The sequence below is a fragment of the Panthera leo genome, chromosome C1 (assembly GCF_018350215.1).
Source record: "Panthera leo isolate Ple1 chromosome C1, P.leo_Ple1_pat1.1, whole genome shotgun sequence".
In the NCBI taxonomy this organism is placed as follows: domain Eukaryota; kingdom Metazoa; phylum Chordata; class Mammalia; order Carnivora; family Felidae; genus Panthera; species Panthera leo.
Genome location: NC_056686.1, coordinates 143,753,738 through 143,766,717, shown reverse-complemented (window position 1 = coordinate 143,766,717; position 12,980 = coordinate 143,753,738). Strand labels below are relative to the sequence as shown.

Sequence of the window (12,980 nt, the reverse complement as noted above, 5' to 3'; positions counted from 1 at the left end):
AAAAATCTGAGATTTTTAAGATGAGGGCCAGAGATGTAGCATCTGCTGCTCCAGAGGATGCTTTCATTTTTCCCCCAAATTTCTTTTAAGCAGCTGAGTGTACTTCTAATGAATAAGATATGTTGAGCAACTCTACGGGCATTTTAAATGGTATCAGATACTAAAACTTACTAGCACAAATCTCAGATAGATTTCCCTTCCTTTTCACGTCTTCTACTCATGGATTTTGAACACAAAGAGTTTTAAGATGGAAAAAGAACATGTGAAGCTAGCCTAGTTATGATTGTGCTCTTGAACTACAGTTTATGGCAAATTACTTTAAGCAGTTTAATTAGAAGAAAAGTTTAATGGATGTTTATTGAGTTCATTCCCCTGATGATGAAAACCTTAGGTACTGTTGCATGGCAATGAAATTCTGATAGTACTGCATTGTTTTTTAAAACATGAAGTTAAAGTGGTAATAGTGACCTAACTAGAATCTTTTTAAATGCAATAGAATTAAAAATTATGGATAATACTCTACCCTTCCCTACAATTCTGTATAGCCTAAGAGACAAGTCATGCTCTAGAGTGAAAAGGGTTTATGTAGTTTATGCGACACAGAGGCAGTGGTTAAGAATTGAGTTTTTGGCATCAACTCTGGGACCAAGATGATGGTTATGCTCAAACTATGTTAGGAGTGATTGCAACCCAAACAGAATATCTTTTAAAATGATTTATTTTTTTTTCACCTTAGCTTCACCTTGCCCCCCTCAATGCCTAACTAGTTTCTTCTGATTTCATGCCCTTTAAATTGAACTTTCAAACTCTCCTCTATTCTGTGTAACTGATGCTTTTATGAGGACTCTGTGAGAAGTCAATATCCAATTTAATTTTTTCCTACAAAATTGAAACTTATTTTGTACGATGAATTCACTGCTCAGAAATAATTCGTGGCCTTGTTGACACAGAAATTCAACATGTTTCCATGAAGGTCCATTAGAAACCGAGTGAGTTTTAAAAACATTTGATAATCTATCCTAATGAAGATATTTCATAAGGCATTTACATTGTTTCTCTTTCAATCACTAGGACAAGAACAAAATTAAAACAAGCCCCTGACTAATCTTGTGAGATGAGGGCAGTAAAGATTTCTTTTTAAAGCAAACACAATTTCTTTTTCAAGTTGTTCTGATGTTTAATAACAGTTTGCTGTTATTTATGTATTTTATGTGCTTCTTTGATCAGATACAAATTTTAGTAGGGAAATAAGCAAACATTCCTAAAAATGAATTATAAACAACTGTATTTTAGAATACTAAAAGGATTTTAAAACTTCCCACTCAGCAAAGTTAATATTTTTCCCTAATTGAAATAATGGAAAAACAAAAGTGTAGACACTTCCACGGCTTTGGGGAAACGATCTTCATGCCCCCAAGGTCATGTTTCTTAGCAGCCATTGTTGGGATCTGCTTCCACTACAGTCCTGCATGGTAGGCACCATTTTGTCTTCTTCGGAAGGTTCATCGAGGCATTGGTTACTGTTAACATGCCTCAAGGTGAGTCTCTGTAAAAGATAACCAATAATCAGTGCAACCTATTTTATCTTGAACTTCACTAGCTCATCAGATTAAATCTCTTTTAAAAATCCCTGATTTTTTTACTGTAAACCCAGTGATCTATATGTTTGTGAATTAAACTGTGCATGTGGCTCTGAATTATTATATAACTTTTACTGTTACAGTTTCATCATTGTCTAATGCACCTTTATCTGCAGATGGTTAAGGAAATTGGCTGACCTTTATCATGCATTGCCAAGAATTCAGGCTCCTTTGCAAAAAGCCCATTTGTGAGCTCTGAGTTCACTTGAGGGCTGCAAATATTAACATGCTTTCACAAAGCCTTCATTTTCTTAGGCATGTATTCTTCAGTAACCATTTGGTAAACATGCAAAGAGATGTCACAGCTGTGACCCAAATGAACAAAACTGCTAGAGATGTTCCCATTTCAAAATACTAAACACACCATAGTATCTGTGCCTATGAGACATTCAGTGTAGAAGAATGATTATCATAGCAACAAAGAACTGTGTTCCTTGATAGTATGCTCACCATATTTTGGTTTTCATTTTTAAGCATATTAAAAATGTCTGTGCCAAATATAAAAAGGGATGTTATAGTCATATATTTTAAAATCTTATGTCTGTATTTTACTTTCTGCATAATAATGATATTCATTAATAAGCATCCTCTCAGTACCCAAATGCTGAAATGTAATTTTAGTAGTTGTACCATGTGAACCAGTCATCATGTATTTTGTCTTTTTTGAGTTCACATTTATATAATTTTTTAAAGTTTTATTTATTTTGAGAGAGCGAGAAAGAAAGAGAGCATGAGCAGGAGAGGGACAGAGAGAGAAGGAAAGAGGGACAGAGAGAGAGAATCCAAGCATGCCCTGCGCTGTCAGCACAGAGCCTGGTGCAGGGCTCAAACTCAGGAACCATGAGATCATGACCTGAGCCAAAACAAGAGTTGGATGCTTAACCAACTGAGCCACCCAGGAGCCCCAAGTTCACATTTATATTTTGAAATCATACTTTTAAACTTTTCAAACATACATTTTAAATCCACATGTTTTATGCATATTGACTTATGCACCTAAATTATATAAATTTCTGCTCAGTTTCATGGGCAATGCCTAGAATCCTCTTATATGAAAAAACTCCCAACCTCCCAACCTGAAGAAAATTGTTTGAACATATGGCAGGTGATTTGCCGGTATATCTTGAAAAAAGCACACATTATACTTTTGTTGCAAATACCAAAATTAAATGTCGACAAGTCTTTTTGGGGGAAGGGGGGGGTGGATCTTGATATTACATTGACAGTTGGATTTTAAAAATGTGGAGGGAGCCCCTGGGTAGCTCAGTCAATTCAGCACCCAGTTCTTGATTTTGGCTCAGGTCATGATCTCACAGTTCTGAGATTCAGCTGCATAGTGGTCTGTGCTGGGTGTGGAACCTGCCTAAGATTCTCTCTGCCCATTCCCCTGTGTGCATACACACCCTCTCTCTCAAAAAAAAAAAAAAAACAAAAAAACAAAAAAAACAGGGGGCATGAAATAAAAACGGTGGAGAAACACTGCCTGGACAGTTGTAATTTGTTTGGATTAGGACTGCAAATACCCTGGACTGCACTGTCCTGAGAAGAGATGGGATGGAAAATAGGCTTGTGGGGGATGCTTAATAGACAACAAGCAGGAAATTAAAAGCACAAGGCTATTAAACGTGAAGAAGATTTCAAGATTGAGGCCTTTGTTGCTCTTTCAATACATGAAATCAAGCTATTTATACTAAAAAGAGAGAAAATGAAATGGCAAAAGATAGGCAAGAAGATGGATGATGATGCCAGAAGATGGCTTATGATGCTAGAAATTATGCTGTTGGCTAATGAACCAGCAACCAACTTGAAAAACAAAACATTTCTAGAAAATTTTCATTAAAATCAACAAAATATTCTTTATTTTTGTTACTTACCTGAGGTCCTTCGTATATACATGTCCTCTTTCAAAAAAAGCAATTTAGCCTTGATTGCTTCCATTAGATCTTTTTTTTAAATGTGACTTTAAGGATCAGCTTATCAAGTACGTAGTGATAATTTACACAATATTAGTATATTTTCCTAAAAAGTATTTTCTTTGAAGGAATTCGTTAATAGTCAAAAGCCACCACTGTAAAGATAACAAAGAACTCACCAAAAACCTCTCCTTTTTAATGTAGTGCAGTAGAAAGACCAGACCTTTTAGGGTCAGGTAGACCTAAGTTTGAATTCCTGTTGCCCCAGTTACCAGCCATGAACACTTGGGCAAGCCGCCAAATCATTCTGAGGACCTGATTCTTTATCAGAAAATGCTTAACTATACATATGAGTATTTAAAAATGCTTTTCCCCATCTGCTTAACAAATTTAACCTTTATTCAACTATGTAACTGTGATCCCCCTTAGTGATCTGATAAGGGTAACAATGTTAACATGTTTCTAGGCAACATTAAAAATAACCTCTGAATGATAAACTGCATCTGTATCTGATACGCCGCATTATAAACACCTGATAGGAAACCAAATCCTGGGCATCTCTAAGCACCAAGGCTTGTAGTTTTGCATACTCTTTTGGGTTCCTCAGAGCTGGGCCTATGGAGTGGTAACACACATATGTGTTCAGTGCTTCAAGGGTGGTTGCCACACCACCCTGATATGGCTCTCATCCCTTCACAGAGGGCTGTCACCTGTTGAAGAGCTAGCTCCCCTAAGGCTAGATGAACTGCTGCAGGGTCTGCTGACAGAAGCAAGTCGTGGTTTCTGCCCTAGAATTATGTAAATAAACTTGGGACACTAAGTGTCTAGTTAACTCTAAGAAGACCCCTTTTGGGCATTACACTGCCAGGTAGGCTTTGAAAACAAACTAAGATAATATATGTAAATTACCTTGTACACAAGTTCTCTGTGCAAAACATCCAAACTTTCCCAGCTTTCTAACACGTCTCGAATGTAGTTCTAATGTAAATAATGCCCCTTGTCTTCACTCGTCTCCATACCCCGTTCAGCCTTGTCACTGAGCATTCCAAGCTCCATTGTGTCTTCTACTAACAACTTGAACTGGTTCATTCGAACCAGAATAATGCCCTAACTTCCCATGTGTTCTCATAGGAAGCTATTGCACAATGTAATGTCCTTTATTTACAGGACAATAATCCCCTTAAGATCAAGAACTAGGACATGTTCTTATTTGCACTCTTTATAAGAGTTCCATACTGGTTTTTTGACTTAAACTGAATAACGATTCTTTTCATTGCTTACTGAGAAGATATTCACAAATCACACAGGTGATAAAAGGTATAATTTTTAAAAAGCTTTTATTGTATCACTTAGCCAACCACAAAGAAAATCTTAGATATAATTTATGTTATAAACTTACTGAAAATTACATTTTAGTTTTCAAAAATGCATTTCCTTAAAGCTTCAGGTTAAAATAATAAATTCTAGAAAAGCTACCCTAAATCTGCACACAATGGAAGTATCTGAATAAATTAACACGATTAATTAATTTTAATGTTCCCAAAACAATCCATAGTTTTGGCTATGTTTTTTTAATTGATTATTTTTAGCTCTAATGCAAAATCTATTATATAAACATGACTATAGTTAGCCTAAGAAAGCTAATATGTCATAATGTATTCCATTAATTATATTTATGCATATATAAATATTTGAAATAAAGTAAAAACTGGAAAATGTCTATTAATAATTGACCAAACACTTCTTAATATAGTCAGCCTCCAAATTAATAAGCAGCTAAAAGTAAAAGACAGAAAAATAACTCCATGGAGAAATAGCACATAAAGATTTTTCTTAAGTACATTTTAAAGAATTTCTAGATTTCAATAACAGAACATAACAAAAATAGTAAAATAAATTTAACAGTCTGCAAAACAAATTTACAAAAACTTATTAGAGAATGTAATCAGTAGGATTCTCAAAAATATTTCTAAAAACTTCCATTCTTGTATAGTTTCTTAGTAGCCATTTTTGCAAAGGGCTATCATTACATGTTTCCACAGTGGGCTTCTGGGAGCCATCAGCTACTTTGCTTACTGAGAGACAGGACTGGGTGATTATGTGAAGAAGAGTGTGGGTCTGTTTGACAAAGAAAATAATGAATAATGACAAAATCAAGTACAAAGGCAGTAATAAATCAATCATTCTTGGCAACATACAATTTCTACTGGGTAAGGATGGAAGGCACACGTCATAATAATTGCATCCATGGAGCTAAGAGCCACATCCTTTTAGATGACTTTAGTATCAACTGTATTAAGTAGGAGCAAATGAAGATAAGACTGGGAAGATGGAGCAGAGCCTGAGATCAGATGTTGAAACATTTTGAGCAAAAGGTTATTTTGGACAGAAAAGGTATATTCTCAATGTTCACTCTAGTGATAAAAATATTTTTTATAGTGCTAAATGGGTTATTTTGTGAGTAGATATTCAAAATTGTTGAATACCCAGAGTTTTTTCAGTTATGGTTTGTGAGTTCCTCACTTCTTTGCCCTAAACTTGAACAGATGCCAGGGAAAAATCCAGGGGAGAATATATTGATTTAATGCTTTGCTTTACTTTGTACAGTATGGTACTCAAATTGTTTCCACCATGTTTTCACGCAGCTGACCTGTGTTAAAAGTGTTGCACATATGCATTGCCGAATTCATCTAAATGTCAATTAGAGAGTTAATGAAGAGAGGAAAAAGAAAAGGTCAGCTCCACTTGGGCTCTTAATTTGACCTAATTCTCCAAACACAATTTGTAATTAATTTTTTTCTTGTTTTCGGTCTATTTCCTCCTCAGGAGCATTAGCTCCAGGAAGGCCAGGAACTATAACTATATACATCAAGCCTAGTGCCTGCCCACAGGAGGCTCTGTATAAGTTCTGATTGAAACACTTATGAAAGGCCAATGCAGAAAATAAATTCTGTTAAAATTAAACTACATCTCTTTTGCTGCTTAATGGACACAAATCATTGGATTTTCTATTTCAAGGACTTCGTGTCTATAGTAAAATTGTAGACAAATGATTTATAAATATACAAAGGATAACATGTATAATTATATTATCATATATATGATTGTCATATATATATTTTATATTTAAGATTTTATATATACATATATATGTATATATATACATATATAAATAAGATTTTATATATATATATAAATGTATATACATTTATATATATATATGTATATATATATATATATATATATATATATATATATATATTTAGCCAAACTTGAATTTCCTGTCTATACTGTTGAAAATTCCTAAGCTTGATAATCCTCTATCTTCAGTGATGTTTCTTTTCATAAAAAAATTTTCTTGGTAAATGTCATGTTAACATCAAAGACTTTAGTGTTAGTGATTGTGAATTTCATCTTTTATTAAAACGAAAAATGAATTATAAAGTTTTCCTTGATTTCAAACAAAACAAAACTTGCTTTACCTATTCTCAGGAAATATAACTCCAGAGCATAAATACAGTATAAAATTTTCCATAAAAAATACTATTATAATATTTCCCCTAAAGTGTTTAACATGAGTGACCATGAAAAACATTCAAAGAACTTTCACTCCTGGTACTTCTGAAAAGCCAGTAGGGGGGTGCCTGGGTGGCTCAGCCAGTTGGGACTCCGACTTCAGCTCAGGTCATGATCTCACGGTTTGTGAGTTCGAGTCCTGCGTTGGGCTCTGTGCTGATAGCTCGGAGCCTGGAACCTGCTTCAGATTCTGTGTTTTCCCCCTCCTCTGCCCCTCCCCTGCTCATGCTCTGTCTCTATCACTCAATAATGAATAAATGTTAAATTTCTTTTTAAAGCCATTAAGCCAGAAGAAAAATTAGAAATCTCAAATAATCCCATTGGGATAAAAAGTATTTTTTGTTTTAAAAACCCCACAAAAACATTGAGTTTTCATTTGTTTGAAAAATAAGTGTAGTTTACTTATTTTTTCTCAGTGTTTCTCAATGATTAATATTTTATGTGTTTTCTAGTTATTTTTAGTGCTCATATTATGCAAATTTATATTCATCCAATGAAATATCCTTCCACTTTATCGTGGTCTTTCTTATTCTGTATTCAAAAAAATCTAAAAACATAAGAATTACACAATTTCTACAAAGTAGATTTGCCAAAAATCCTTTCCCTTTTCCATTTGGGGGAGTATCTTTCCAATTTGGAGCTATTATAAATAATGCTATCATAAACACCTCTGAACATCTCTCTCCACATGTATAGTCACTTATTTAGAAATTATTCTTGAAGTGAAATCACAAGATCAAAAGGTATGAACATTTTAATACATACTAGCAAAGTTTAAAAAACATCTACGATACTTATTTTGTAATAATAGCAGTAGCAGCTAACATTTCTCATGATTATATGCTAGGATACTGCATGGGTGTCAGTATTACTACATCTACACCAGTGTTGTGTGTTCCATTAAAAACATTTCTCGACAAAGACAGGATAGAGAAATAAATATAAGAACACATGTGAAATGATTTTTTTTATTTACGTATTTCTGATAGTTCTAAATAGCCAATGACAATGAAAGAGAAAGTTAACTTAAATATTTCTCCTGTGCTGATTATTCAAGACCTTGCAGAGTTTTATATTAGGTATACTTTTTATTTTCTATGAAATACTCTATTCAGCATATCAGCCCTTATCGTACTTGTTGCAAATGCCTCTCACAACTTTGGAAGACTGTCATGTTAATTCAGTTTTGAAGGTAATGTGACATACAGGCTGACATGAAGCATACTGCCGAATATCTTTCCCTATTGCTTTATTTAAAATATTGGCTGGAAAACAAGGTAAGATGAACCCTAAGCCAGGATTGGTTTTTGTTTATAACCTTACTTAATCATTTTCCTTTGAAGTATAAAACATTAGTATTTTCTGGGATTTACAAAATTTGAATTATACTATTTAAAGATGTGTAAGAAAATAATTCCTGTCTTTAAACATATACATATGTTTTGCTATCTAAGACAGGATGTGTCATGCATGGAGTATCCCTAAATCTACCCTTTTGAAAAGATAATTACTGTTGAAAGCCAAGTGACCTCAGACTAAGAAAACGAGTTTAATGACAAAGTGAGAATTATAAAATTAGGTCATACTTTTGCATCTTCTTTATTAGAAAGCACTAAGTGAAAAACTTGATAATTTAATGAATGAATAGAAGTGACTGCCTGGTCGGTTAAAGAACCAATCATACAGGCTTCAGTTTAAAAGATTCCTTACTAAAATTTAGTTTAGAAAGTTAAAAATTTTAAATGAAACTCGATTGTTATATATAATAAGCAAAAACAACGTTATATTCAATAGCAAAGGCAGTAAGATTTCCCCTATTGATAAAGTATGAAATAATAATTATTTAAACAGTAATATATAATGAAGTTGTTATTCAAAATATTAAGTATGATCTCCTGACATGGTGAACTGTGTTTCATTAGAACAGAATATGAGTAGTCTAAAAAAAATGAGTGTAATGTTTCAGAAACAAGAACTAAAATTACAATACTAAACTATTGAAATTCCTATTCACTAATTGAGTCTACATAAGAAACCACAGCTATGGGTCAATGGGAATGTGGAAAGGTAACACTAGTCAGATATACACAGCCTTCTAAAGGTAAATTGAGTCACTGTTTTTATTAGGAGTGCTACACAGGGAAATGGCTGGGTTGCCATTATAGATTACTTACCTTGAAATTATATTGCCATTTACCTGCTTTCTGATGAAGGTAAAAGGAGGAGGTGTTAGGTAAAGTCTAAATATAAGCTTCTGTGATTTCAGTAAATATCAGTCCAACATATTTTACCTACTGAAAAAAAATCCCTTATCTTGTGACTCTGGGAAACGTTTGATACAGATAGATATTGAATTCATTTTTTCAGTCAACTTGCTCAGTCACATGAAAAACAAGACTTATTTTTAGCATCATATTTTGCTCCCTTATTTTTTTCTTTGTTGCGTAGTGTTTGTTGAGCATAAGTGCTCTGTCCTAAAATTAGATTCTTACACTGTATATAGCTGCTTGAATGTTCAAAAAGAAATGTGATTATATGCGCTTATTGTCAGAAAATGTAAATTTCAAATGCATTGGAACACAACTGCAATGTTCAAATTGAATATAAGGAAATCTAGAATAGAATGGATGGATGACAACTTTATAAAAGTAATTTTTAAAATGTTTCAGTGCGATGAAATTTAGATTTCTTTTTTCTTTTTTCTAATTCTGTGGCAGTTGCTTTCATAGCACCATAGTGTTCAGGTAATTGATTTAAGAGGTTATAGACCAGATCTTGTAGTTTTGTTGGTGATGCTCAGTTGCCCCCAAACTGAACATGGTTAGCCAGGTATAAAGCGATACCGAATTAAATTCATGGCTGTGTTAAAAAAATATTAAGAAAGTGAAAAATTCTATGTTTCAAATTAAAGTTGGCCAAAGACCTGTATCTATTGCCAACATGTGCTTAGTTTCACTCAAATAAAAGAACCAATTAGATATTAAATTATGAATATGTATAAAGTTTGTAAGCAATTAGACCATACTGGCAAAGTGGTTTTATGACTGTTCGTCTAAATAGTCTATTGCAGAACATCTTTCCAAATATTAAGGAAAGGAAAAATTGTATGTGAATAAAATTGGTAAATTTTAACCAATTGATAATTGATGATATTTAATCCCTTTCATTTATAATAATACACGTTTAGCTTATCAGATCAGCATCATTAAAAGCATCAAATTGTTTCTAGTTTTTCAATGACCTCAAAAGGCAATGTAGGGTAGTGGAAAAATTGCTGGATTCAGTGCCAGAAACCTGGGGTCTAAAACCTAGAGAAACTGTTTTAACACTTTAAACTTACATTTACTAATATAAAGAATACAAATAATACTAATATCTTACAGGACTATTAGAATTTTTTGAGAAAACAGATGAAATTATAGACACTCTAAATTTCATTCCCTTCGCTTTTCCCTTCACTTATCCAAGAAGCAAACAAACTGGAGAGGCTCCATGTTTTGAGGCTTTATGATACTGTTTGAATTTTTCTCTGGATTTTCTAATAATTCTCCTATTAATGACTTTTCTAAAATTGAAAGTGCTATGGGAGATGAGGTGATGGAATGTTTCAGTTGTACACACTGTGAGATTTGCAGTTGTGAGTTGCTAGATTTCCAGTCACTAGCTTTCTTCGATTACTATATTAGAATGTCATTTCTGCCCCCATCGCTGGCAGTGTGATCTTTGTGCTTACTTCCTGCCTGATAAAGGCTGAACGAAGAGAACTTTAAGAAAAGTTTCAGCTCTTGTAATCCTGTGAACTCCACCAAGTTTTATTCTGCTTTGATAGTATACCACCCTCAGGTTCCTCAAAGAAAACTAATTTTGCCTTGATAGCAGTAGATAAATAACTGAATTAAAGAAGCAGCAAGTACCACTTTCTACTTCCCACAGGGTGGATGCCAGAAGACCAGCACTACTTGGCAATGACTCCTCTTTCCCAGCACCTCTCACCCTTTACTCCCTATCCCTCCCCCATCTCTCCTGAAGGCCTGTCATTTTCCAAAGTATATTTATGCCTTTTCTTAACTTTTCAATAATTCCAACAGTTTATAAAAAGACTAAGGAAGATAAGTAGATGTTTGGCCACTGTCTAGACCTTCTCAAACTTTAATATGTATGTAAATGACTTGGGGATTTGTTAAGATGCAGACTCCGATATAGTCTTGTAAAATTCCAAATTTCCAAAAAGTTCCCAGGTGATGTTCCTAGTCTGAGAATCACACTTTGAGTGGCAGGAGTTGGGACTGTTCTGTAGACTAAGTATTAGATTTAAATTTCTTTAAAAAAAAGTCTCTATTCTTCTGACTTTTTTACAAATAAAATCAGTCTTATTTCAAAGCTGAAAATTCCAGAAAGGTGATTCATTATTCCTACAATTATTCTACTCTTATGACCTCTCCACAGTATGATTTATACACTCATAAATTTGGCAAAAAATCTCTACTATGACTTAAATATTAATTTTAGACAAGTTGAACATCATGATTTAATTTTAAAAACAAACATAGGGTAAAGTATGTTATATAATTATTACTATGATCAGATCTTTTAAAACCTAAACATTTCTCAATATTTATGGAATATTATAAGCTTTTTCATGTGTGTTCCAGAAATGAAGTTTACATGACACAAGGTATTCCAATGCTATAAAGATACTACAGTAGCTAACTACTAGTCAACCAAAATAGTAAATTTACAAAAACATTTCTTTGTCTTAGGTGAAGCAATCTATTTTTTTTTCTCTTTTCTTTCAAAATCCCTTAGTATTCAACAGTCTTACTGCTGGCTGATGAAAATATAAACAAAATATACACCTAAGTACCAATAATATAGTTATTTCAGAAATTAAAGAATCTGAGTTATGACCATAGTAGCCATTGCCCACTCAAAAAATAAGGAAAGTTTGAAGATTAAAAGTGGCACTCTGAAATTCAACACTGCTTTACCTTATCAAAAGTACATATACTCCTTCTTTCCTTATAAATATATATTCTAGATTTCTTAATTTTTAACACAAGGCCAATAAAGTTCTGGGTTCATTGCGAAAACTAAAGAGCAACAGCAACATAAAGTTTTATTTAAAAAAAATGCTACTTGTAGGATTTCTCCTTTATCTGTACATTTATCTGTACTGTACAGAAGGAGGGAGCCAAGGGTCCAGGTTTACCCCCATGTATAATTAAAGGAAGTATCTTCTGCAGTCTTAATATAAAGGGTGGTGATGATGATAGCTCAAGAGAAAAAATGGGGGTCAGACAAAGGTGAACAAGTTACAGGGGAGACAGGAGTCTGAATAGAACACACTGGTGCATTATCGGAATGATTCAGGATGTTTGCCCTTAATTATGTCACAGAAGAAGAATATTTTATGTCCAAAGAGCTTGATTATATAAATTTTGGAGCCAAATTTTAACCCTACATAATCAATTTCAAATTATGTAAAAATTCAGTAAGTTTTCCTGCTAAGAAACTACAACATCATGCAAATTGGAAGGACATTCAAAAAGTTTTTTAAAAGAAATTATTACAATATCAATAATACCAACGACTATACATTGGTTTTTAAAATGTTACACTTGCAGAGTATTTTAGGCTTAGGTAAAACAGTGCATTTGTGAAATTTCTTTACCTCTAGTGCATTATTTATCTTGCAAGAATAGTTCTTATTTTAAGTCACCAACCATTTAACGAGGAAAATGTAACACGGATGACCCAATTCATTTTGTTAAGCAAAGGGAGTGGAAAGGAACGAAGCTGTTTCAAGGCAACCTCCTTATGGAGAAGAAAATATTTCTTTTTTATTAGCTCC

General features: G+C 33.3%; 1 protein-coding gene across 2 annotated transcripts in view; it reads right to left on the bottom strand.

Moving 5' to 3' along the window:
* Positions 1–1,141: 1,141 nt before the first annotated feature.
* Positions 1,142–12,980, bottom strand: part of GALNT13 (polypeptide N-acetylgalactosaminyltransferase 13) — a 503,024-nt gene continuing 491,185 nt past the window's right edge. The window contains exons 12-13 of one of the 2 annotated variants that reach the window (XM_042948794.1): positions 9,304–9,333; positions 5,486–5,671 (exon numbers count right to left, since the gene is read on the bottom strand). In XM_042948794.1, coding sequence (XP_042804728.1) covers positions 5,486–5,671; positions 9,304–9,333 — 216 coding nt within the window. Of the gene's footprint in view, positions 1,547–5,485; positions 5,672–9,303; positions 9,334–12,980 lie in introns of those variants that run through there. The other variant, XM_042948793.1, reaches the window with a different exon arrangement.